A 27,931-nucleotide genomic window follows, 5' to 3' on the forward strand; every position below is an offset into this window, starting at 1 on the left:
CCAACCAGGGATTGAACCCGGGCCACAGCAGTGAAAGCCCAGAATCCTAACCACTAGGGCACCAGGGAACTCCTGAGAATGTGGACATTTTAACTGTAGGTGATGGGATGCTAGTGAAGGGTTTTAAGCAAAGGAGCTGCACCGACAAGTCTGTGTTTAAATGGTGTGAAAGATGGGAAGAAGGGGACAAAAACCAGAGATGGGAAAACACACTTGGCCATTTCAGCAATCCAGGGCTAAGCTAGGGTAGTCATAGGAGGAATAGAGGGGGAAGAAGATCCAAGAAATATTTAGGACATGAAATCATCAGAGCTCTGTAACTGACTGGATATGCAAGAATGAGAAAAAAGGGCTTCCCTGGTGGCGCAGTGGTTGAGAGTCTGCCTGCTAATGTGGGGGACACGGGTTTGAGCCCTGGTCTGGGAGGATCCCACATGCCGCGGAGCAACTGGGCCCGTGAGCCACAACTACCGAGCCTGCGCATCTGGAGCCTGTGCTCCGCAACAGGAGAGGCCGAGATAGTGAGAGGCCCGTGCACCACAATGAGGAGTGGCTCCCGCTTGCCACAACTAGAGAAAGCCCTCGCACAGAAACGAAGACCCAACACAGCAAAAATAAATTAATTAATTAATAAACTCCTACCCCCAACATCTCCTTTAAAAAAAAAAATGAATGAGAAAAAAGAATTATGAACAAGTCTTAGCATTTCTGACTTAAGTGACCGGAAATGCTGGCAACTGAGAGAAAAGGGTGGCTGGGTATGGAGAGGAGTTAGTCAAACACTGAGTCTGAGGAGCTTAGGGATAGCAAAGATTGTCACTATACATAAATAACTATAACCCACTCCTCCTTGGTGAAAGGACCCATAAGGGTACTGGCCACCTGGGATACAGACTGTGTTTTCCAGGCTCACTTGCAGATGGGAATGGCCATAAGACTAAGTTCAGACAAGAGAGATTCAAAACCAAGTGTCATGTACTTGGGAACTGTCCTTCAACAGAAGGAGTATGCCTTCCTTCCTTTCCCCCTCCATACTGGCTGGAATATAGATGTGATGGCTAGAGCACAAGCAGCTATCTTGGATCATGAGTACAAAAACACATGCTGGGAATGGCAGGACAACAGAGAGAGAAGGCTGGATCCCTGATACCATGGAGCCCCAGACTACTTACCTCCTGACTTTTCATGTGAGAGAAGTAAGCTTTTCTCTCTTGCTTAAGATATTGGTTCCCCGTCAGTGCAGACAAGCTAATCCTAACTGGTCATTTATGACATATCTAAGTGTAAATGTCACGCAGGGAATACGAGTCAGAGGTATGGGAAAGACTTCCCTTCTGGGAGTTCTACTGCTGTCATGCTTCTAAGTAAAACCTGAAACGAAAATCCTGCTGTACTACTTCATGCAGAGGAGAAGGGGGAGAGTTATTTGACAGTGTTTCATTTTGTAACGAAAGAAATCACCAGGCACCACTCTTCTTCTGAAAACAGGACATGTCATGAGTCCCACTTTTCTATACAATCTCCTCATTTGCATCCTTAAACAGTTGCTGTTACGCAGCTTAATTTGGCGATGGCCACATCATCGATTACATTTGACCTTAATATGTTCCAAGCTAGATCAATAATGTCATCTAAGTCCAAAAGGTTTTGGAGATGAGAGTCTAAAGGCATTCCACCATCTCAGGGGTCACAGTCCAGAGACTGTATCTCCCCAGGAGTGACCCTCCAGCATTGTCACCTCTGGACCCAGACATAGCTGGCTTATCCACAGAGGACCCACTTCTATGTGAGCAGCTGGTTTCAGCGGATAAAGAGACTACTGGGGGGCTAAGCCAGCTACAGAAAAATCCTCTAGTAACTCAGAGGAGAGTCACTGGTTCTCCCCGTTTTCAACTATTTTACAACAAACATGACACAAAGCATGAAGCCAGCTCAGGTACCAATTTATAAAAGTAATAAAGAAGAGATAGGGGAGGAGATAGGAGAGAGGCCAAACAGTGTTCTGGTGGCATGTGGATCCCACAGCTCTACTAGGACACGTCCTCCACGCTACAGCTCAGTAAGATGGGGCAGTGGGCTAAGGCTGCCTGATGATACCTGCCTGGGATGATGAGGGCAACTGCCTGGCCTGTTCCATGGGTGAAGGATACCTGAGGCCTCCTGTGGTAGGCAGAGTCATATCAGAGAGGTCATAACAACACACCTCTCACAGTAGCTGCCTTACTAGGATATGGCACTATTAGAGAAGGGAAGAAAAGCAGCATTATTACTCAGACAAGAGAACTATTCTTGAAGGCCACAAACAATGTTGAATCTATGTTCAGGAAAGGCCTTGAGGCTGGAGGGAAGTCTGTATGCCTTGTTTCTTTGAAGTTTAATTTATACACAGCAACCGATGAACAGACAAATAAAATGTGGTATATTCATACAATGGAATACTTATTTGACCATGAAAAGGAATGACCATTTTTATGAAATGTCCAGAAAAGGCAAATCCATAGAGACAGAGAGTAGATTAATGGTTGCCTAGGAATAGGGGGGGTGCGAGGGCTTGGGAGTGATGGCTAAGGGGTACAGGGTTCCTTTTTGGGCTGATGAAAATATTCTAAAATTGACTGTGCTGATGGTTACACAACTCTATAAATATACTAAAAACCATTGAATTGTACACTTTAAATGGGTGAATTGTATGGTATATGAATGCCATCTCAACAAAGCTGCTATCAAAAAAAGGAAAAATTACCCCACGAAACTAATTTGTAAATTTACTGCACCTCCAATAAAAATTCAGAAGGGTTCCCTACATCCTGCATTTGGCAAGTTGATTCTAAAGTTCACCTGGAAGAAGAGCCAAGACAATTTTTACAAAAGGATGATGAAAGAGACTGGCCCTGAAATAATAATAAAACACACTACAAAGGTCAAAAATCCAAGCTGTTGGTTAGTACATGCATAGAAATAGAGATAAAAGGAACAGAAATAAGTAAACCATATAAATAAAGAAATTTATATTATATTATGAAAAGGGATTTCACATGAGTGAAGAAAGGATGTACTATTTATAAATAGTGTTGAAAAAATGAACTATCCAGTTGGAACAGTAACTTTAAATCTCAGCCCCCACTGTACAGGAAAATAAATTACTAATGGAATTTAAAAAGCTAAGTGTAAAATCAAAACCACAAGCATATTAGAAGAAAACATGGAAGAATATTCTTATAATATTGGGGTGGGGAAAGACTTCCTAAGCAATATACCGAATCTAAAAACCATAAAGGAGGAGGTATTTCCTTCATGTCCTTCTCACACTTTGCAATGACTTGTTTAATTTTTTGTGAGCCCCTTAACCCCTGCACTAGATGGGAGGCTCCGTAAGGGCAGGGCCCACATCTGTTATCTTAGTCACTCTATCCTCTGGCACATAGGAGGAGCTCAATAAATACCTGTCGAATGGACAGATTTGACCACATAAAAATTAGGAAGTGCTACATTAGGAGACACAATAAACAAATTTGAGAAGACAAATGATGGTCTGGGAGGAAAAAAAAGAATTAGCTTGAACTATATAAAATTCCCACGGAGGGATGTGTCAAAAATCGTTGAATATTAGCAATTTCATGTGGTTTGACCTAATATTTTTAACACATAGCAGATGAAAAATGAATATATCTAATCCACATAAAGCTCTTACAAAACAAGACCAACAGTCCAATAGAAAAAACTGGATAGGACTTCCCTGGTGGCGCAATGGTTAAAACTCCGCCTGCCAATGCAGGGGACATGGGTTTGATCCCTGGTCTGGGAAGACCCCACATGCCACAGAGCGACTAAGCCCGTGCACCACAACTACTGAGCCTGCACTCTAGAGCCCACGAGCTACAATTACTGAGCCCACGTGCCACAACTACCGAAGCCCACACGCCCTAGAGTCCAGGCGTGGCAACTGCTGAGCCCTGTGCTTCAACTACTGAAGCCTGTGCACCTAGAACCCGTGCTCCTCAACAAGAGAAGCCACCGCAATGAGAAGCCCACACACCGCAACGAAGAGTAGCCCCCGCTCGCCGCAACTAGAGAAAGCCCGCGTGCAGCAACAAAGACCCAACGAAGCCAAAAATAAATAAATAAATAAAGTTATTTTTTAAAAAACGATGAAACTGGATAAAAGAATTTTTTTTCTTTTAAGCCTACAGCACCTGGTATTCCCAGGCGGTCCCCCATCCAGGTACTAACTGGGCCCAACCCTGCTTAGCTTCCGAGATCAGACGACATCGGACACATTCAGGGTGGTATGGCCATAGACTGGATAAAAGATCTGAACAAGCAGACGACAAAAGAAACAAATGCTAATACACAAAAGAAAAGATAAACCACCTCACTGATGAGCAAGTGGAAATAAAAATTGAAACACAAACCATGGTTTATTTGCCAAATTGGTGAAACACAGACTAAAATACCCAGTTTTGCTAAGGATGTGAAGAGTGCACCCAAACATTAGTGGTTGGAGTATAAACTGCTGGAAACCTTTTTGCAGTGTAATTTTGGAGTGGTACCTATTTGGCATGCTTTTAGGACTAGTAATTTCCGTTCTATGGGCTCTCTTTCAGGGAAACATGTATTTTAACACGAATGCGTAAGAAAATATGTACAAGGATATTCATTGAAATGTTCTTTATAATAGCTAAAAATTGTAGATTATTTAAATGTCCTATTATAAAAGAATTGTTTACTATAGTAAAATTTGATGAAAGTAATTGCTGAAAGTGATGCGGTAGATCCATATGTCCAAACTTGGAAAGCTGGCCAGATATTTGTGAATGAAAACAAGCAAGATAGAGAAAAGTATGAATAAGTTCGATCCCAGTTTTCTGGATACAACAAAGAAAAATAATATATGCAGCTCTATCCACACACAGGAAAAGGACTGGAAAAATACACACCAAGAGGTCAATAGTAGTTATCTCTGGTGATGGGGGGGGGGGTAGCAGTGAGGTAATAAAAATTCTATATTGTTTTTATTTTTTTAAATAAATTTATTTAATTATTTGTTTGTTTTTGGCTGCGTTGGGTCTTCGTTGCTGTGCGCGGGCTTTCTCTAGTTGCGGTGAGCGAGGGCTGCTCTTTGTTGTGGTGTGCGGGCTTCTCAGTGCAGTGGCTTCTCTTCGTTGCGGAGCACAGGCTCTAGGCACGCGGGCTTCAGTAATTGTGGCATGCGGGCTCAGTAGTTGTGTCTCACGGGCTCTAGAGCGCAGGCTCGGTAGTTGTGGCACACAGGCTTAGCTGCTCCGCAGCATGTGGGATCTTCCCAGGCCAGGGCTCGAACCCGTGTCCCCTGCATTGGCGGGTGGATTCTTAACCACTGCGCCACCGGGGAAGTCCTTGATTTTTTAAAATGAGTATGTACCTCTACTGTTTTTTTTTTTTTTTTTAAGAAAAGGAGCAATAAGAAATGTGCTGCCTGCTTTGGAGCAGGGAATGTAGAAGAGGGAGCCACTAAGTTGAGATACCACCAATCTCTAAGTTGGTGCTATCTCTAAGTTGAGATACCACCAATTCTTATAAAGAGCACAGGTATTTAGGTCAAAAGACCTAGGTTTGAGTTTGGGAAGCTCATTTAAAATAGGTTGATACATCTACCTTAAAGAGATATTGGGGGCTACTAAATGAAATCAGGTAAGTCAAAGTACTTTGCAAACGGTAAAGTGCTTTAAAAAATCAGGGTTATATTACTGGTTGGCCTGGCAAGTCCTAGTTTGAAAACTGGAAAAATAAGGGTTAAACGTACAAACTCCTAAGGAAAAGAGACATGGATAGGAACTGATAGATTAAGAGAGACTTAAGAGACATATCAACCAATTAGTAGAATGTGTGGACCTGATTTGAACCCTGATTCAAACAAACTATTAAATATATTTATGGGAATCAAGAAAATTTGAATAGTGTTATATATTAGATTATATTAAGGACCTATTAAAACTTTTTAGATGTAATAATTGCATTACAGCTGTGAGTTTCTTTAATCTTTATCTTCAAAAGGTACATATGGAAATATTTATGGATGAAATTATATGGTGCTTGACATTGAGATTTGCTTACTCACAAAGATGAGTGGGTGAAGAATGGACAGAGTTATGAAGTTGCGTGGCAGGTATATAAGGATTTATGGTATTATTTTTTCTACTTGTACATATGCTTGAAACTGAAAAGTTTCTGTAAAAAAAGAATGGGCCCCGCCTTCCTAGTTCTAGGAGGAGGTACCAAACACCCACCTGAAGTCTGCTGCAGAGGTGAAACTGAGTACAGCCTTGCCAAGAAAGGCTTCCTTGCTGAGGAGGGGCAGAGAAGCCCACGTTTCACTGTGTAAACGCTGTGGGTCAGCAGTGGTTTCACTGGTCAGCAGGTGAGACTGACAAACCAAACACCCAGATCAGAATGCAGTCATATCTATCAAAGAAAGGCAGAGTGGACTTTCCTGGTGGTGCAGTGGTTAAGAATCTGCCTGCCAATGCAGGGGACACAGGTTTGAGCCCTGGTCTGGAAAGATCCCACATGTCGCAGAGCAACTAAGCCCGTGCGCCACAACTACTGAGCCTGCGCTCTAGAGCCCTCGAGCCACGACTACTGAGCCCATGAGCCACAACTACTGAAGCCCACACGCCTAGAGCCCGTGCTCCGCAACAAGAGAAGCCACCGCAATGAGAAGCCCGCGCACCACAACGAAAAGTAGCCCCTGCTCATTGCAACTAGAAAAAGCCCGTGCACAGCAACAAAGACCCAATGCAGCCAAAAATAAATAAATAAATAAATTTATTAAAAAACAAAAGAGAAAGGCACAGTGCTTGGTGGGGCTACTGGTAGCAATGGGACGGGCGCCTATAGAAGGTAAAGGAAAATGTGGTACAAAATATAAATGACAGCTAACAAGATAGTTAATATCCAATTAGAACTGCAGCTGCTGAGGATTTCCCTTAATTGGCATAAAACTGGCAATGCCAGCGTTCAGACCTCAAATGTAGATTAATGAATGGATTAATACCTTCCTAGGCTCATCCTTGAATACCATTTCAGAAAAGTACTACTGCAAGAATCAACCCCCAAATCCCAACAGACCAGCTGCATCGCTCTTTAATAAAGTTAAACCACACAGAATTAAGGTGCCTCTGAAAACTGACCTATTAATGTGAGGGGAAAATGAAAGTTCTCCAGCAAAAGCTTTATTTATATGCTTTTGCTTAGGGTCACTGGACAGAGTGGACAAGAGTGTGACCTTCCACCCTTACTGCCAGTTCTGCCCTGGCTGCTGTCACTTAAGGGGAACAAGGAATGGCATCATTAGGTTGCCTTACGTTTTGAGTAATGAAAAATAAAAAAGGCTGCCTCATGAAAGACCAAAACACCACGCCTTTGAGTCCCACCAGAAAACCTGAATGGGAAGGATCAAGTGAGACATTTCTTATGTCCTCCCCCTCCAAGGGGCTCCACTCCAGTCCCCTTCTCATTACCATCCTACCCCCTGCAATGGCTTTCTATGAAAAGAATAACCCACCACCCTCAGAGTCTGAAGAAGAGGGTTCTGGTCCTAGCCCTGCCACTAATAAGCAGGCAGGGAATCTCACAATCCATCTGTGAAATGAGGGGAGTAGACGGATAGTTTTCTAAAATCCTTTTCAATGTTCTTGTTCCCACATGAACTTCTCTTTGACTAAGAGAACAAAGCATCAGGCCATGACAGATAGGTTTTCCTATGAGTCTTGAAGCACAAGTGACTGAGGAAACCAAAAAAGTGGAGGATGCTCGATGCCTTTTAAGACTCTGCCTGATTTAGGCCTGGCTGGAGCAGGTGGCTGCAGCTGTAAGAAAACCTAACTGCTGCCGTGACAGCGAATCACTCTGTTCAAAGTGACAAGAGCCCAGTGGGGTAAGAGGTGAAGAAAGAGGAGGAGAAACCAAGGTCCCAGAGCTCTCCTTGGCCCATTCCATTACCTCCAGCGTGAGCTGGATTCTGGCACCTTTCCCGCTCTATACGTCCACATCCTGCTCCTAAGATACAGCATGTGAACTGAAGTGTGAAGGCCTAATGTATAATCTAAAATTCCAGCTTTCACAGATGAGGGCCTGCATTTGAGACGAGTTCAAAATAATCCAAAAGGAACCTCAGCCAAACCATCACACCATCTGTTTATGGCAGAACATAAATATATCAATTTGGTCATTCTTTGGCAAAGGTCTTCTTAGGTGAGATCTGTGACCATCTCGAGAGAGAAATTCCTGGCTGCTGCTGCAGCTGCTGTTAAAAGAGGTTTAGCTGTGTATTCTAAAGCCACCATCTTTTTTTCAGCAAGACGTGCCCACTGGCTGCACTCTTGGGAAAAACAAACAGACCACAGATAAGAAAGAGCAATAGCTTGTTCAACTTGGTACTCATGCTTCTTACCGACATATTCTGAGAGGAAGACGACAAAGAACGGAGTGACCAGGTCATTAATTCCTTGGACATACCCACTGGCAGGGTGTCGGATGGCCCAAATAAATAGAATTCTTTCGAAGATCTAGGAAAATGAGAAAAAAAGACGACATGATGTTAAATCACGGGGATATTCTCCCTCCCTCCATTTACCTACCTCACAATTTAACTCAGCGTTGCTACAGAATTTGTAGAAAAAATTTTAAAATACTGTGGACAAAGGCAGTCTACAAATATAAAAAGTTTCTAAGACACTAACTGTTTTTAAACAGGGGTAGGTGCTTCTTGCCCTTTCTCTTTTCAGTATTCAGCCAACATGATATAAAATTGGGAAACGCAAAGGAGAGTGACACAAATGGCTTAGAAAAAGGTTTGCTGTGGATGTCATTAATTCAGGCCACCATGCTCATTTGTAGATGCTGTTTCTCTATTTCCAGGAGCAAGATATCAGAATATCTAAGTTCTGATACATTTTCTAAATCTCTTTCGGTCATTACAGGATTTAAAGAGGAAATGCCTTCTTTACCACACTCCCCTTTCTCCCTGCTGAGACGGAAGGAGATCTAGATCTGGATTTAGTTCTAACCCAGCTTGACTAGGAACCAGTGACAGACTCTAAATGCAGGAAGTCATTTCACATATCAGGATGCAACCCAGACGTTTACTGGGGACAGGAAGTCAAATAAATCAAATCCTATGGACTCCTCCAGCCAGGAACTTGAGAACAGAGAAGTCAGCCAGGGCCTCCATGGGGAAAGCCTCTGGGGTTAAGTACATTAGCCACAAGAGGCCAGAGGACTAGACTGGGGAGAAAGAAAAAATCTTTTTTTGGCCGCACTGCACAGCACGCAGGATCTTAATTCCCCAACCAGGGATCGAATCCGTGCCCCCTGAAGTGGAAGCACGGAGTCCTAACCACTGGACCACCAGGGATGTCCCTGAAAAGATCTTTATGGTCCTTTTACAGAGTCCGGCCCTGTCGCACTCTGTTACACTCCTCTCTGTTTTCACTATGCCCTTGGAGCTTTTCCCCTGTCTTCTCTCAGCTTGCTGACACTCATCCCCTGGCTTCATCCTGCTGACCACAACTCCTGGGCCCAATACATTCCTTAGACAGGCTGCGACTGGGCTGCCTCAGGTCTCTGAACCACACCAGAGGGATGACAGAGGTGGTAATGACTACATGCGGAGGGACAGGAGATCTGGGGCCTCCACAGCACCTGGCTCTGCAGAGCCCAGAGTCAGTCAGCTCTGCGGGCAAATTGAAGAGGCCCTCTCGGAGGTCAGGTGCAAGGGAGAAAAAACCTCCCATGGGGAAAAGTAAAAAGGAAGTGGTGGTATGGTTTTGGAGTTGGTTAGCCAATGTAGGAGAGACGTGGAGAAACTAGACACAATAAAGGATGTTTCCCAGCCCTTGTGTTGAGTCTGCCTTCCAGCTGGCAGAGACAGCCAAGAAATACTCCCACCATCAACACCCCTGCCCTCGCAGGCAGTGAGAGCAAAGCCCAGCCTGGAAGGAGCTGGCCTCTGCCTCCACTACATGGGCCCACTTGCTCCCCGGGGCTGAGGGAAGGGTGTGGCATTCTCATTGGTGTTAGGCCCAACACTCCAATGGGACCCCTCTTACATTCTTTGCTGCTAAATACCCTCCTCCCTCCCTTGAAACTGTGGCTGAAGCTAGACCCACCAGGAAGATCTCAAGAGTTCCCTGCTCCACTCTGTCTCCTCACAGCTCCTGTGGCCTGTGTCTGTCTGGATGTCTCTGTTAAAAGCTCTTCCAGATCAATCCTTCTGAAGGACTTATCAGGGCTTCTACTTCACACCATCAGCTCCTTGTGAATACACAAATCCCTGGTGACTGGCTTAAACAATGGCCAAGCGCAGGGAAGCTAACCATTCAGAATCAGGAGACCTGCAATAATCCCTCTCTAGTAAGGATGGGACAGTGCAGACACTGTACTCACACTGTACAAGTGAAAATGCCAAAGAGATGGCAGTAGATGAGCACCAAGCCTGGTTACCAGGGGAGACCATGGAATCTTCCCTACAGAAGAAGCCTGGGACAATCTTGTCTACCTCTGAGACACCTCTTCTACTAGTGTGGGTAATTCTCACTTACTATAGTCAATTCTCAAGTATCTTTAGGTTTATAAAACGAGTTTTTCAATATTCAATGTTACTTAATTTATCCTGTTTATGATAACTACAGTCTGCTAGATGGAAAGGTGATTCAAGAAAAATTGGGAAGACTACAGTTTGAATTTCTTTCTCTGTAGGCAGGTTCCACTACTAGGAGAAGCCTTTTAAATAAACTACTTTCCCTGTCTCCAAATTTAAAGTAACCACGCACAGGTAAGAGAGAAGAATCGGAACATCTTCAAGTTAAAATGAGGAATAAGCAGGGCTGAGCCATGGGAAACTGAACGGGAGACACAAAGGGATCCCGGGCGGCTTTCAGCTTCCTTTGAGCTGACTCTTACAGGTAAAATAATGGTGTCACCCTCAAAATCTTCTTTATGCTAGTGGTAAGTTATGAGGGATCCCATCAGTAGACACATCTATATTTAAACGGAGTTATGAGTATAATCTAAAGTCAAACAGAAATTATTTTGAGCATTTTTTATCACGTTTTCTCTATTATGAGGATGAGTGAAAATATAATTCAAAGAGCACTTACATCCAGTATCCTAGCTACTATGAAGCTGCAAAGGAAATCCCTAATCTTGAGGAGTTTATATCAATACTTACTGCTTGGTCAAAACATTAACAGTCCCACTGAAACCTTTCATGTGCTTTGCCAACTTGTTAGGTCTCAACATATCACTACTAATTGACTTCTGGGTAGGTATCCGAAAGAATCTAAAACAGGGACTCAGATATTTGCACACCCACGTTCACAGCAGCATTACTCACAATACCCCAAAGGTGGAAGCAACTCAAGTGTCCACTGACAGATGGCAGATCAACAATATGTCTTATACAAATATAATGGAATATCATTCAGTCTTAAAAAGGAAGGAAGGGGGGCTTCCCTGGTGGCGCAGTGGTTGAGAGTCCGCCTGCCGATGCAGGGGACACGGGTTCGTGCCCCGGTCCGGGAAGATCCCACATGCCACAGAGCGGCTGGGCCCGTGAGCCACGGCCGCTGAGCCTGCGCATCCGGAGCCTGTGCTCCGCAACGGGAGAGGCCACAACAGTGAGAGGCCCGCGTACCGCAAAAAAAAAAAAAAAAAGAAAGGGAAGGAAGGGGACTTCCCTGGTGGTCCAGTGGTTAAGACTCTGTGCTTCCTATGCAGGGGGCACAGGTTCGATCCCTGGTTGGGGAACTAGGATCCCACATGCCGCGCGGTGCGGCCAAGAAAATAAATAAATAAAAATAAAAAGGAAGGAAATTCTGACACATGCTACAACATGGATGAACCTTGAAGATATTATGCTAAGTGAAACAAGCCAGTCACAAAAGGACAAATACTGTATGATCCCACTTATTTGAGGTACCTGGAATAGTCAAATTCATAGACACAGAAAGTTGCTGGGGGATGGAAAGTTATTGTTTCATGTGTACAGAGCTTCAGTCTGGGAAGATGAAAAAAAGTTGTAGAGATGGATTGTGGTAATGGTTGAACAACAATATGAGTGTACTTAATGTCACTGAACTGTACACTTAAAAATGGTTAAAATGGTAAATTTTGTTACGTATGTTTTCTACACACACACACACACACACACACCGCTACCAGCTAGATAAAGCAGAGCAAACACAGGACTAGGAATTCTAGGGTGTAGTTTGTGTCTTCATTCTGTCACCAGGTAGACTCAAGATGCTAGGCAAGTCCCTCAGCCTCTCAAAGTGCTACTCAGCCCACAGGTTTGTTATGAGGATTGAATGAGAATGCATAAGAAAGTGCTCTGAAAGGACCAAAGCTCCATATGGGAACACAAGGTACTATCACGATTAGCCTTAAACCTGCCCATGCCTGGAGGGAGGGCTAAGCACACATCCACACAGATGGTGCCACAGAAGGATGGGGGGAGGAGGACTGAGAATGTTGAGCACTTCCCTCACCTCCTGTACAAGTGGTTGCTGGAACAATGGAATGAGAGGATTCGTCCTTGGAATGTCGATGTGAATCTGAAAAAGAGAAGCCGCATCCAAAAACACAAATGCCAGTTGTTCTTCTGAGAAGTCATTTTCTTAGGAACCGGAAATCAAGGGAGTAAGAGTGAGAGCACAATTTATCTTTAGGAAGAATTGACTGACATACAAAAATAGTCTAGTTAAACCTACCTACCTGTGCATCTGGAATACGTTCCCGTGACAGCAATAGCTTTTTGAACAGTGAGGAAACCTTCCCAAATAAACCACTTACACCAAACAGCAATAGGCTTCACAACTTAAGAGAATCACCCGCTTTTTTCCTGTTGTCTGGAATCTGTTTTACTCTGGGCTGCTACTTATTTAACAGGTATGATCAAAATGTGTATGTCTCTTTCAGATTCTTACTCAACAGTTCCCAAGAAGTAAAAGAGCTCTGAAAGCTGCAAAAACATGCCAGGATAGAGAACTAGAGGGAGCTGGCCTTTAATAGCTGGCACTGAAAGTTCTGACTTCTGTTACCAAAGAAGTCATGCTGATCGGTTTTGGCTTCGGGACTTCCCAAATGTCTAACAATCCTAAGGACTGTGTCAATAGCCGCAGAGGCTACTTCAATTCTTGGAGCTTGTTGTAGGCAGTTGCCTCCCCCAGTATTTTCCCCTCTGCAACCACGAGACTCCCCTTCACACCCTCCACCTTTCTGCAGGCTGTGGGGACCACTATGCGCAATGATAGAACACTCCCTGCTAAGGCTGCTGATGGCTACGGCTCCTGCAGACAGAAAAACATGGTTGCTAAAGAGGCACTGCAGCTGCCAGAAGGACACACTGATGTCACAGTCCAGAGGGATGGACCACAGAGTGAACTCACCTTTCAGCTTGTGTCCCATAACCCTTACTACTCTCTGTGTGGTCTGTGGACCAGCAGCAGGTGGCATCACCTGGGAGCTCATTAGAAGTGAAGGTCTCACCCCAGGCCTCCTGAATTAGAATCTGCATTTTACCATAATCCCTAGTTGGGATTTTATCATAATCCTAGATGATGTGTACGCACATTAAAGTCAGAGAAGCACTGCCACTGACCAGGACCCCCCAGAATCTATCTATTTAAAATGGCTAAGATAAGAGCTACTGAATTAGAAAGAAGGGAAGTAGTTCTGGGAATAAATTTAATTCCTAACCAGCACACTGTAGCCTGAAGACTTGGAAAACTCGCACCCCAAGAGCACTTCCAGGAGCCACACCTTAAGATTATGACTAGTGAGCAAAAGGGCAGCAGGCGATGACTGTACCTGTCTGTAGGTATCCTGGTGATGTTCCTCATTTCGAGAGTCATAATACTGTTCAATGAAGCCAAAATACTCCTCCCGCTTCCGCTGCAAGGTCAACTTCCTCCTCTCGGTGTTTGCTGGGAGATAGCCCTGTAGACAGGACTGCTAGTCAGATGGGGACAGGCACTGGTTGGATGAATCCTTAATTTTTATTTTAGCCTGAGCAGTGGCTTGGAAACTATCAAAGGAACCGAAAGAAAGCTGCCAAGACACAGGCGTAAATCCCATCTTGGTTCTGGCCACCCAGTGTTTGCCCTCTCCTCATTCAATGAGATGCACATGTGGGCAGATGAAGCACGGCCAACCAGGGTTATTTACCCCTGCACCCCCTGCACTGCGCTAGGAGCGGGTACTACTGGAGCACTGCGGAGCTCCGGAGCTGGCAACAGTAGAGAAGCGAATGTAGGTCAGTAGGAGGGAACTGGACCCGAGTCAGGACCTCCTGGGGCTGCGTGTGCACGAGGCAAACCTTCCCAGGGTCACGGGGAGGTGGCCACCTCTGTGGCATATCTCAGTGGTGTGCCACGGGAGTTGGTGCCGGTTACACATTCTTTTCTACGGTAACATTCAGAATTACCAGCTTAGGAACCTGAATGGAATCTGTGACACAGCAGCTGCAACGTCCAGACACAGAACTGCTGGCAGCAGCCCCCCTCCTGGCCCCAGCTCCAGGCCAACTTACATTCTTATCCCTGGTCTAGATCCCACTCTCAATTCTTACATCTCCTGTTCCCCTCCCATTCTCACCACATCTACTTCTAATAGCATTCAAACTTAGAAGAAGCAGGGGCAATGATTACACGGCTGCAAGACCAGGGGTGGGGGCAGTCAGGAGAGAGCCGTCCTCTTGCAGGCAGCTAAGGGATACATTCCATAGCGAGCGAGCGAGCAAGCGCCTGGAGAGCAGGGGCTGTGCCGTCTTCACTTCCCTATATCCTCACAGCACCTGGCACCATGCCTGGCGAACAGCAGGCCCTCAATAAATCCTTACAGGATTTATTGAACGAATGAATGAATTTTACAGGCTCAGGAAATCAAAGTGTTCGTATCACAGTGACAGGCACAGTGCTCCGTTACTTAGTGAAAGTGGGACTAGTGCAGGCTTCTGAGGCAGGCCCGTTTATCAACTCTTCACAGTTGCAAAGTGGGTTTCAACCACCTTGGTTATTCCTACTGAAAACGGAGGGAAGCCCAGGGAATGTGGGAGCCTGTTCAAACAAGTGCTGGCTCACCCCGCCTCACTGTATTCTTCCTCCTCGGTGCTGAGAAGGCGAGATCAGGACTATAGGCACAAATGTGTGCTCTTCTACATGTGTGGGAATAAACTCTCAAGAATGTGTTTCTTTATGCAAAGCAATAGGACTACGGTCCCACAGGTCTGCCACATCCGGTAGGACTAGAGAAGTCTACGGTGCAAGACTTATGTGACCAGACTAACCTCAGCAGGTAAGAAGGGCTGTGTGAGGCTCACGCTTCTCTACACAGTGGGTAGAACTCACCGACAGGAGTCTCCAGGTTACAGGCCGAACCTCCCTGGGAACCCCTGGCCAGCTACACTTCCTCAGTTCATCTGCAAATAGATAAAGGCTTTGTTGGATTTAGCCCTTCCCACAGATGCCCTAAGACAAGCCTCAGCCAGCGCTGCCTGGTGCCTCCCACCGTTCCAGTAGGACGATTGCCATCGCCACCGCCACCACTGCCGCTGCCACCACCGCCACCAGCTACCGATAAGCACAGGGAAAAAGCCCAAACACAGCCCTGAGCAGCAAAGTGCTCTGCAGCAGTGATCCAGTCAGCTCAGAGATTAGAGTTAGAGGGGAAGAGAAAGGCCAGTAGGTGTGGATTTCAGTAAGAATCACCTGGAGGTAGGGGAGACCAAAGCCAGAATAGCTACAGGACACAGAATCCAGTCCCACCTAATTTGGTCCCTAATTCCTAGTAACATATTTCTGACTTAATACCTGCATGTCACTTCAATGGGCACCAGATCAGGAGATGCTGGAAAAGTAAAAGAAGGAAGAATAAAGAGCAATAGCTTCCAGGTCTCTGAGAATTCCAGTCACCAAGAGGTCCTAGCTTTTGCCCAGGGCTCACGGGGACTCACCTAAGTCGGTGTTGTGGCTGGAGAGGAGCTGACGGAATTTTTCTAGGCGGGTTTTCTCCCGGACAGTCATGGGGGGTGCCCCAGAAGCGTTCTGGTCCGAGATCCGGGCAACAAGGGGGATGATGGGTCGGAGAGGGAGTGACTGCTGTTTGTGGAGTGGGTTCCTCAGGCATGTGTCACCTGAGATAATTTGAAAGAGAAAGAGAACAAGCTGTGTGAAGAGCACAGATTCCGAGAAACCTTAAACCCGACTGTTGAGCACTGGTCTCCTCCACCAGAGCTGCGGCTTCATGGTTTGTGCGCTGCCTGAAGGTGCTCGGTGTGGAGCGGCCAGGGGATGGAAACCCAGCTGCGCTCCATTCATCCGCCCAGGGGAAGGGCTGCGTTTTTATCATACATACCAAGGCACCTTATGTGCAAACAGAGACTCCAGCTGCGGTAGCAAATTTGACAACATTTTTTTGTGACTTCAGAGGAAAATCAATTGTTTTCTTTCTACCCCAACCTGGAACTTTTCTTGGTGCCTAATAGCAAGTTTTGGGGCAACGCAGTCAAAGGCAGTGCTTGCCTTCCTTTTCCACGTCACAGAGCACAGAGAAAATGACACTGTAAAGCACACCGCAATGAAAGGAGGTGGCTGCTCTCCCGAAGCCCCAGCCCTAGCCAGCTGCCCCAAGGGCTGAGAGGGTCAATACCTCTGGCACAACTCTCACCTGTTCTTGGCCCATTAGTTGTGCTCTGCACACAGGTGAGAGGCTCTGGCCTAAGGCAGGCTCCTCTGTGCTTGCATATTTCTCACCAGCCAATCACATTTCTCTAATTGAAATAACAGGAACACAGACTCAAGCTGAACTCTGTGTCCAGTTCTAGGCACTTCTAAACTAGATCGTAGGTAGGAGAAATGAGCAGTATAGGACTAACATTTATTGAATGCTTATTAAGGCATTATGCTCGTCACAGTTACATATGACCTCTCACTTGATACTTACAACGTACGGTAGGAATTTATCACTATTTTAGAGATTAGGAAACTGTAGCTCAGAGAGGTTAAGTAATTTGCAAGAGAGAGCTGAGATACCACCTTAGGTCTGCCTGACTCCAAAACCCTTATTTATTTTACTACCCCAGATGAAACTCAGTTTTAAATTCTGACTGTCCTTTCATGACTGTTTCATATTCTTTACATATTAGGGCCTTAAAAAGTAGTAGTCACAACAAGAATAAAAGAGTGAATACTCATCAACCAGCATGACAAGAAGGTTTACAGAAACAAGTGCCACGGAGTACTTGGCTTGGATGCCTAGTGTAACACGGGGCCTAGGAAACGCAGACCACACGCTGCAGAGCTCAGACCAGCGTGCATTTTCGGAATCAGTGACTGACAGACAGATGCTCCCAGGAGGGAACCTCGTAACAGGAATGCTCTGGGCAGTCCTGGCTGCACAAGGGCAGCTTATCAGGGATTGTGGTGGGGCCTTCCCTCACACTGGGACCCTGTGGAGACCCTCAATCACGTGTGAAGACACTTTCCACAGCCTGTAGCTGTGGCCACCCGGTCAATGGACACTGAATGCCTGCCTGTCCTGGGCACGTCATTGAAGGTTCGAGCTGAGGCCCGAATCAGCCACGGAAAGTGACTATGGAATGATTTTAAAGGCCTTTCAGCCTAATTTCCTGACCACAACCTTAGTCTGAAACTGTAAAAGAAGTTCTCTTAGAACATGAGCCAGGACACGCGCCAGGGCTCTGACATTCTACTTTCTTTTCATCCTTTACCAGTCAGCTGTTTTAACTTTCACTAGCTTGAGGGCACTTCCCCCTCCAGCTCAGAAGAACTTGCTTCCATAAAACCCTTCAGGGCAACATTAAATACAGCAACGGATATTTAAAAGAGCACACCGAGCATCCCCAAACATCTGATAAAACCATCATCATCTCAACCAGTTACTGCTGCCAGTTTCCTGAAAAGAAAGGGCATCTCCTCCCGCCCCACCCAACCTGGTGGGCAGGGAGCCGTGACACAGGGACTCCGTCCCTCAGGAACAGCAAAAAAGACAACCTATGCTAGTGGCTGTTGCCCACAGCTGAGGAGGTCAACCAACAGTGCCAAACATTTGTGAAATTCGGCCACTAACAACTGTAACTACATATAGTCAATAGTCTTCAACCTGACCAGGCCTAAAGCAATGTGAAGCAACCAAACCACAGACGTTTTGGACCCCACCACAGGTAAAGGAAGAAGAGAATGGCAGGCAACACTCAGGTGTCAGGAAGTGAAACCCCGGGTCCCAGGGCCAGGCAGCCATCCAGGTGGGAGGAGTAAGTACAGCTCAGGACCAGTTAGGCTCACTGATGTCCCTCAGGCTTGAGCTCGCCTATTTATCACCCAGTGGAAGATCGGAGGGAGGCCCTAAAAAAACCTGTTTCTATTTAAAATGCACTCTGTTGAAGAGGCTGAGCCTAAGGAGGGGAGCTGGACAGACTTACTGGAATTTCTGGACAGCTGGGCGTCACTGCTGGACTTTATAACCTTGTAGCCGGCGGGGACTTCGGATGTCGTCGACTGGGACCGCTCTGGTTTCACCCTCAGCTTGCTATGGTTCTCTAGCACTTGGGCAGCAGTTGCCAAAGCAACTTTTGAGTTCAGAGTTTGGAAAGGAGGGGAGGAAAAGTCCTCTTCCTCGTCATCGCCAATGTCCCAAGCATCACTGGTGTTCCGGGCAAACTCATGAAAACTGGAGGCCTTCTTATTCTTCAGAGGAACCGTGCTGACTTTTGACCGCTCTTTAATGAAGCTTTAAGAAAGGAGACACCGTTACGAAGGAATGGTCTGACACAGCTGACCCTCTCACTTGCTTAATATAATATTAAGAGTATTATAAACTATCTCATGCACAATCATTACCTTCTTCAAACAAAAAATACCCATTTCCATTCCTCATCTGATGCATCCAGACCACCTCTATGCCGCAGAGCCAGACAAAACAAGGACAGCAACGCTCTCCAAATATTCCATGTGCTCCTCTATACTTTCCAGCCCCCCTGCACTTAGGTGACGCTATATGACTAGTTCTGGCCAATGGGCTAAGGAGAGAAGTGAGGCAGTCCCTTCGGAGCCAAAGTATAAAAGAACAGGTGTGAGTTCTCTGTAAGCTTTCTTCTATCACGACAACTCCAGATGGTGGTGCCTCCCTCAGCCTGGATAACAGAGTGACCACGTGGAGCAGAGCCTGCCCACCACATGCACCTGACTCTACTCTGGACAGGTGGTGTGAGTGAGAAATAAGCCTTTGTTGTGTCAATCCACTGAGATTTCAGAGTTAATCTGTTATGACAACATAACCTAAACTATTTTTTAAAGCAGGACATCAACTACTGGTAGAACAAGAGACAATTTTAGGTAGCCCACATGTATTACGAAACACTGAGTTCCAAAATGAACAAGTTGTTCCCTTTTTATTCTGTTGAAGTCCTGCTGCCCTTGAGGAGAGATCCGAGTTCGCTGCCACTCTGTCTTTACAACTATTTTTTAACAAAGTGAGGGCAGTCTCAGGATCAACATTTTGTAAGAACAGAATCTGGCTTAGAATTTAATTAATAAGATTGTTTTGTGTTTCACTGTATTTTTAAGGTTACTTTCTATTTTTGGCAAATGATACTGGTTTTCCACTTAGGGAACTAATAAGGTTTATTTGAAAAATAAATTAACTGAGTATATACAAGTTTATTTTTTCAAATGTATTTAATAAATAATAGCGTAGAATACAGCAAAAAAGTCGTGGAGACAGTACATGACTGAATAATAGAAATAAAGTGCACAATAAATGTAATGTGCTTGAATCATCCCGAAACCATCTCCCCACGCCGCCCCCCAGTCCATGGAAAGACTGTCTTCCATGAAACCAGTCCCTGGTGCCAAAAAGGCTGGGGACCACTGATGTAGACCTTTCCTACTTTCCTGCACTTTTCCTCTTCTTTTTTTTTTTTTTTTTTTGGCTGCACCATGTGGATTGCGGGATCTTAGTTCCCTGACCAGGGATCGAGCCCGTGCCCCCTGCAGTGGAAGTGTGGAGTCTTAACCACTGTACCGCCAGGGAAATCCCCCTGAACTTTTGCTGTCTGTGAACTCCTTAAGGTCTGGGGGCCCTTATTCTGGTTCCAGGGGACTAGGTAGTTGGGACATTTCTAATTCAGTCTTAATTAGCATCCCTGAGGACTGGAATGCGAGGCGTAAAAACATCATTGAAATGCCTGTTTCCCTCAGCAAGGCAGGGCAACTCTAGACTAAAAACAAGGCTCTGCTGGAAGAGCTGAAGTTTCCCCATTTCCGAGAGATGTTTCTTCCCTTTGGGTAGAGGTGGGTGGTCTAATACCCATCCCATCTCCCTAGATATGTCCCACAGTTATTCTGAAAGATAATTGTTCCTAACATTGATAAATACAGACTCGTAACTCATACAGCTCATCGGAAAGTCCCTATTGTTAACACCAAAAAAGATATCACTGAGGCATATTTTCAAACACTAGTCTCACACAAAGGAAAGGAAAATATATCACGCTATCACTGAGGATGCAGGAGATAACATAAGATTACAAGAAGTAACAGTTCAAACGTGAAGGAGGGCTTCCCTGGTGGCGCAGTGGTTGAGAGTCCACCTGCCGATGCAGGGGACACGGGTTGGTGCCCTGGTCCGGGAAGATCCCACATGCCACGGAGCGGCTAGGCCCGTGAGCCACGGCCGCTGAGCCTGCGCGTCCGGAGCCTGCGCGTCCGGAGCCTGTGCTCCGCAACGGGAGAGGCCACAACAGTGAGAGGCCCGCGTACCGCAAAAAAAAAACCATGAAGGAAACAAGATACCATTCTCCACCCACTAAATCAGTAAAGATTTAAAGGTGCATCCTCTTTGGTGCTAACTAAGGTGTAGTGAGACCAGCTCTCTGATACTGCAGGTGGGGGTGTATGTTGTACCACCTTCTGGAAAACAATCTGGCAACATACACACCATGAGCCTGAAAATGATTCATAATTTCTGACCATAAGAAAATAATCATTGAATCAAACAAAGGTGATCTAAAACAGTTTATAATGGTATTATTTATTTTGGTTAAAAACTACAAACAATATAAACATCTAGAAATTGCAAATGATGAGATATGTTTCAGCCACCAGATGGAATGCTATACTGCTTAACGAAAATCACATCTTGAAGGCTATTTAATAACACTAGAAAATGACCTCAATAAAGTGAAAATTGAACCAAAATTATATATTTTTTATGATCTCTATATTTCTTAGAAAGTATATGCACAGAAAAGACCAGGAATAAAATGCATCAAAATGTTAACATTGCTTATCTCTGGGCTATGGAATTATAGGTGATAAATTTAATTTTTATACTTCTCTGAATTATTCATGTTTTCTACAATGAGCATATTATTTTTATTAATCACTGGAAAAGGTTGTTTTGTTGGCTTTTGTCAATCCCCAAAGTAAGAGTACTGAATGAACAATCAAAAATGAACAAGAGGGCTTCCCTGGTGGCGCAGTGGTTGAGAGTCCGCCTGCCGACGCAGGGGACACGGGTTCATGCCCCGGTCCGGGAAGATCCCACATGCCGCGGAGCAGCTAGGCCCGTGAGCCATGGCCGCTGAGCCTGCGTGTCCGGAGCCTGTGCTCCGCAACGGGAGAGACTACAACAGTGAGAGGCCCGCGTACCGCAAAAAAAAAAAAAAAAAAAAAAAGAACAAGAGCCCAAATCAAAGAAAACAAAACTGAAGCAATGCAACGCAAAAATCTGCACGTCAAAAATCTATGAGCCAGTAAAGCAATTATACCCCAGTAAAGATTTAAAAAAAAAAAAAATGCATCTGGAAATATTAAAAAAAAAAAATCATCCATGAGCCAGAGGCAAATTACTTCTCTGCAGACCTCTTGAGGCTGTATGTTCTGGAGTCATCACTATGCTTCTCCTCTGTGAAAGGAGATCCAGGATCTACAACCTGCAGTACTCACCTCAGTGGGTTCACTGTCAAGAACAAATAGGTGGGTGTAAGAAAGATCTGCCATCAAAAAAATGCTGCATAGGAGTATGTAGCTATTGTTATTGTTTTCCTCCTTAGAGACCACGTGTACCTCAAGATTGCACAGGACGATTCCAATGGAGTGATAAAGAGTACTTTGGATGCCAAGGTTATTTCTTTTTTCCTTGGTTGATGTTTCTTAAATACCCTCCTGATGTCTTAAGAATTCTTTAAATAAACCACAAATCAAGAAGCTGAATTTTAACTCAGGTCAAAGAACTGACTAGATGCTATTAGTCTAACATTGGGTGAAGCATATGCACACCCTGGAGTGGATCAAAACACTGCACCAGGGACTTCCCTGGTGGCACAGTGGTTAAGGATCTGCCTGCCAGTGCAGGGGACCTGGGTTCAAGCCCTGGTCTGGGAAGATCCCACATGCCGCGGAGCAACTAAGCCCACGAGCCACAACTACTGAGCCTGCGCTCTAGAGTCCGTGCTCTGCAGCAAGAGAAGCCACGGCAATGAGAAGCCCGTGCACTGCAACGAAGAGTAGCCCCCCTCGCTACAACTGGAGAAAGTCCACGTGCAGCAATGAAGACCCAATGCAGCCGAAAATAATAATAAATAAATTTAAAAAGCAAACAAAGAAACAAACAAAATACCGCACCAAGAGATGGGCCATGGTGAGTGTCAGTAAAATATTAATCCAGATAATTCTAGCTGTGGGTGCCTTTGGCTTATAGGCTGCCTAATTTTAACATGGTCCCAACTAATCTATAACTAACCTGAGGCACAATAATGCCACAGTGTGGCTTGAAGTTTAACCAAAATTACTTAAACAGAACTATATCAAAGTTACAACCAACCTGGCCTCGCATAGACACCTTCACCATACCTCCTTACATCTGTATGCCAAATTATAGTTTGTTTGTTATATGGGTTAGGAAACGAAAGATCAATCATTCTGTGATTTGATTAATACTATGTTGTTTTACTGAGACGGCTGTTCACTTAATAGAAATACAACACAAATTTATTTAGAAAAATAACGTTTGACACTGGTAAAGGGGTGTGAAGCAAGTGGGGAATTTGCTAAATCCAGTGTGGCTTCACATGAACTAGATTTATAACTCAGAACTAGGATATCAAGTCAGAAAACAATAAATTTAGAAGTTTATCATACCATCAAGTGGCCAATGGGGCCGCTCTGCGGTAAGACTAGTTTTATCTGAGCTATAAAAATTATTGCAGGCAATATTATCGCTAATGGTAATAATTTGGCAAATGGAAGTCAATATACACAGACAGGTAATGACTTGTGCTCGTGCAGTTTGGATGATTGAAGACCCAATGTAAAGGCTTCTGCTGTAATGAGGATTAACCACACAGTAATTAATGGTAGCTTGAAGTGGAACGGTAATCAGGTAGCGGAGAAAGTAATAAAAATGTCCCAACAAAGGTACTCAAATAAGGGCATTAAATGTTTTATTGTAACAATCTGGAATTGTAAAATGGTCCAGTGCAGACCTAGATGTTGTCCCAGATTGTAGAGTGGTAATACCAAACCACCACATGCACAAAAAAGGGATGCAATTTATTCAGTGATAATTATATTCCTCCCAAATTGCAGAGCTAAATAACTACTTCTACTGAAAGTATGAATGCAACTCTGCTGAATGACCAGTGGAAACATTCATGGTTTTATATCATTAATAGGTGGGAAAAAGGGACTTCCCTATCGGTCCAGTGGTTAAGACTCCACGCTTCCACTGCAGGGGGCGCGGGTTTGATCCCTGGTCGGGGAACTAATATCCCGCGTGCTGCGGTGTAGCCAAAAAATGAACATAAAAATAAATTAAAAATAGGTGGGAAAAACAAGAGTATATAAAGTTTGCCTTGGCAGTCTGGGATATGGTGATATTCCTCAAGACCTGCCCTAAATACAGAATCAGGGAAAACTCAGTTGATGACAGATGCAGAGAAGGTATGGTGACTCTGACCCAAACATAAAATAGGATAGTACATCCCACTGCCTTATATACAGGTGGATGGCAGACATTAGCCATGTGTTTATCAAACGCCATTATAAATTATGCTGTAATGGATCTATTACCAATCAACAAATCCTGGCTGCGAACAGAACTGGCTACAAGGAACAGAATACTCAACTATGACGCTTAAGTTGTAAAGACCACGATGTCAGGGCACTGAGCTGGTGTCTCTGCAATTCTCTTGTCTTTCCCTCAGGGTACAAGTTAACTGTTACTGTTCTTTGCATCTCATTTTCTTTTTTTTTTTTTTTTTTAATTAATTAATTAATTTATTTTTGGCTGCGTTTGGTTTTCATTGCTGTGCGTGGGCTTTCTCTAGTTGTGGCAAGCAGGGGCTACTCTTCGTTGCAGCGTGCGGGCTTCTCATTGTGGTGGCTTCTCTTGTTGAGGAGCATGGGCTCTAGGCGCACAGGCTTCAGTAGTTGTGGCATGTAGGTTCAGCAGTGTGGCTCGTGGGCTCTAGAGCGCAGGCTCAGTAGTTGTGGCGCACGGGCTTAGTTGCTCCGCGGCATGTGGGATCTTCCCAGACCAGGGCTCGAATCTGTGTCCCCTGCATTGGCAGGCGGATTCTTAATCACTGCACCACCAGGGAAGTCCTTCGCATCTCATTTTCACACTAACGCATTGAAAAGCAGGAAATGTGAGTGGAGGCAAAATGCAGCTTTCTTCACAAAATGTTCTCTCTCTGGTCAAAAAAAGAAAATCCTTCCAAGAACCCTCCTTCAGGAGACTTTCTTTTACATCTCATTGGCCAGAACCAATGAGATGAGCCCATCATAGACCAGTCACTGGTATTACCAAGGAATTATTATAATAGGCTTAAACTAACCCAGATACCTACTCTAAGTACACTGTCACTGGCTCAAGAACTGAATAGAACTGTGGTTCCTGAGCAAGGAAGAAGCAGGTGCAGGAAAGACTGCTGGGAAGGTAATTAACAGTGCCTGTTACACTGGCCAACAGACCAGAGAGTCCACGGATGGTAAAACGAGGAAATAAAATTCATTATACTTAATGAAAATATCACAAAAGTACCACAGAAAACATGTTTCCCCTTAAGATCTAATACAAGGTACATACTAAGAAACGTTAAAGAAAAACCCATTGTCTAAGTAAAGGCAGGGACTTCATTCCTTCATTCCAAAAATATTTACTCAGTGCCTAATATGTGCAACCTGCTGGTCTAGGTGCTAAGGGTACAGTGGTGAACAGAGAGCTTACACTCTAGCGGTTCCTGATATAAAAATTGTGCATTTTACAGAAATGAACAGCAGTCATGCCTCTATAGTAATTCAGAAGACTGTACCTTCTACACATTGGCCAAATTGCAAAAAGAATGAGTTGGTGGAAATATAGAAAGTTCACCACACATTAAGTTATTAAAAGAATATTAAAATATTGATGATGCATATTTGATAAGGTATTTTTCTAGGTATTCAAAATATTTTAATGTACATTATCTTTACTTCCCCGTTGACTATGAGGAAAGAAAGGGTAGATATTATCACACAGGCCCCTGAAGGATGAGAACCTAGGTCTCCTGTACCTCTCAAATCATTCAGCTTTCATTACAAGCAACAACTTTCCTAGAAATAAGTCTCTAAGATTAAGCCTGCTCAAAGATAGAGGCAAAAGTTCTTAGAACATGCAAGAAGACGACCCACCTCCTCATTTAAATTTATTGTGGCTGAATGATGGCCTATGAGAGAAAGATGTGATAAAGCGATAATTGGGGATACAAATACACACCCACACATCTTGGATTTAACTAGAGTCTCTGCTGTGTTAGAAAATAATTTACTAGAATTTTACTAGAAGAAATAGCCTTCAGGACAGGGGGTGGGGTGGGATTAAAAAAAAAAAAGAAAAAAAAGAAATAGTCTCCAGGGAGCTTTTAACTCCATTGTCTGGCTGGGTTTCCTTGAGTGTGTCAAAGAGAAAGAGGACCTGAAAACTGTCAGTCCCATAGTTATGTTCTATTTGCCTCAATTCTCAGAGAATAAGGAAGAGGGCAGACCTACATATATACTCAGAAGCAATGGGCCCCAGAAACCAGAAGAAGGTCATCAATCATTCAATTTCAGGACAATACTTAATCAATAAAGACCTTCTCACAGAACAGAGAATCCAACACCAAACCCCTACATATACTAGCTTCCAATATAAGAAAAAAATCTCTGATGTAAGTTAATTTTCCACTTAGTAATGGACTGCTTAGAGGTAAGAAGATTGCTCATCTTCTGATCCAAAATAGAGCAGAGGAGACGCCAGAAAAGGTCCAAGTGGAAACTGTCATTTCAACAAAGTAGGGGAGGGTTTTGGGGTTTTAGGAGAAGTACATGCATGAAAGGAAAAATATCTTGACTTACTTTTTGGTGAGCCGAGGGTCCAAAGGAGGGTGCTGTGCTCCATACACGGGCTGGATGCTAAAAGCAAGGAAAAAAGGAAGAAGCAAGTTGTCAGGAAAGTAAATATGTTGGGTGAGTACCACCTGAATCACAACATTGGAAGGGACTTTGAGAAGCAGGTTGCCTCCAAGAACAACTATACCCAAGCCAAAGGATAGCACCCTACTCTTTAAAACAAAAATGTTCATCTTCCCTGGTGAGGTTTCAGTGCCCTACGTAACTGACTGTCAGGAAGTTCTATCTGTAAAGAAGGCAGCACGGAAAGGCTTTAGAGTTGGAGAGAACAGAGTTCAAATGCCAGTTGTGGCATCTACTACCTCTATAAACTTGCATTGAATTACCTGACCACTTTGAATATGCTTTCTCATCTATAAAATTGGAATATCACCTACCCCGAAGGACCACTTGGACTACAAGACAGTGAAGCAACACCACAAATCAAGAGTAGAGTGACCCACGGGACTCTCACACACTGCTGGTAGGGGTATAAAGAGATACGACCACTTCAAAAATGTTTGGCTGTATCTAGGACGAACAAAATATGCATACCCTAAGACCCAGTCTTTTCACTCCCAAATATGTATCTTTAGAGAAATATATAGATATGTGTATCAAGAGATACATATAAAAGTGTCCATAGCATTATGGATCCTTTTAGCCCCAAACTAGAAACAACCCAAGTGTCTATCAACAGAGAAATAAACTGTCATGTGTTCACATAATAGAATACTTTACAGCAACGTAAATAAATGGAGTAAGGCTGAAAGTAATGTGAATGGATCTTACAAATGTCATGTTGAGCAAAAAAGCAAAGAATAAAAGAGTAGATACTACATAATTCTATATATATATATATATATATATATATATATATATACACTTCAGAAACTGACAAAAATGATTTCTATTGTTTAGGGATGCATCCATAGTAGTAACACTATAAAGAAAGCAAGGACTGATTAACATAAAAGGACGTGGTTATCACTGAGGGGAAGGAAGGAGATGTGAGAGAGAATAGACACAGGGGGATTCTGGGGTGTTCACTTTGAGATTATTTATCAAATATTATACCAAACAGTTGTTTCATGTACTTTTCTGTAGTAGTTCACAGTTTTTTAAAAAAAAGAAAAAAAGAGTGACCTGAAAATAATTGTTTATCAATCCAAACTGCTAAGTACAAAGGTGACAGAAAAACATGTTTCAATATGTAAGAACTCAGGGAATATGGTCTCCCTGACTCCTTCCTGAAGAAACTACTAGAGGAAAAACTTCTATTAATAATGAAATAAATGGAGAAACTATAGCAAAAGGACTGATGGAGAGCATTTAATTGATTTTACCTTAAGCCTGAGTCTTAAATTTGAGGCTTTATGGTTGCAGAAGAGAATGTAAAAATAATGTAATTGGCAAATGTTAAAGTGGGATGGAGGAAAAAGTAGATTGAAATAAGTAGACTG

General features: G+C 44.1%; 1 protein-coding gene and 1 pseudogene across 2 annotated transcripts in view; both read right to left on the reverse strand.

The window, feature by feature from the left end:
* The window catches only part of TBC1D22B (TBC1 domain family member 22B), a 126,083-nt gene that overhangs the window by 25,769 nt on the left and 72,383 nt on the right, over positions 1-27,931 (reverse strand). The window contains exons 5-11 of one of the 2 annotated variants that reach the window (XM_089918798.1): positions 26,436-26,492; positions 18,479-18,786; positions 15,992-16,171; positions 15,387-15,457; positions 13,849-13,977; positions 12,528-12,593; positions 8,432-8,546 (exon numbers count right to left, since the gene is read on the reverse strand). In XM_089918798.1, coding sequence (XP_089774924.1) covers positions 8,432-8,546; positions 12,528-12,593; positions 13,849-13,977; positions 15,387-15,457; positions 15,992-16,171; positions 18,479-18,786; positions 26,436-26,492 — 926 coding nt within the window. The remainder of the gene's footprint in view (positions 1-8,431; positions 8,547-12,527; positions 12,594-13,848; positions 13,978-15,386; positions 15,458-15,991; positions 16,172-18,478; positions 18,787-26,435; positions 26,493-27,931) is intronic. The other variant, XM_089918799.1, reaches the window with a different exon arrangement.
* On the reverse strand, positions 4,182-4,300 carry LOC115801787 (5S ribosomal RNA; annotated as a pseudogene).

The sequence above is a fragment of the Delphinapterus leucas genome, chromosome 10 (genome assembly GCF_059928025.1).
Source record: "Delphinapterus leucas isolate spDelLeu-1000000601 "Yukka" chromosome 10, BTC_Dleu_Yukka2, whole genome shotgun sequence".
In the NCBI taxonomy this organism is placed as follows: domain Eukaryota; kingdom Metazoa; phylum Chordata; class Mammalia; order Artiodactyla; family Monodontidae; genus Delphinapterus; species Delphinapterus leucas.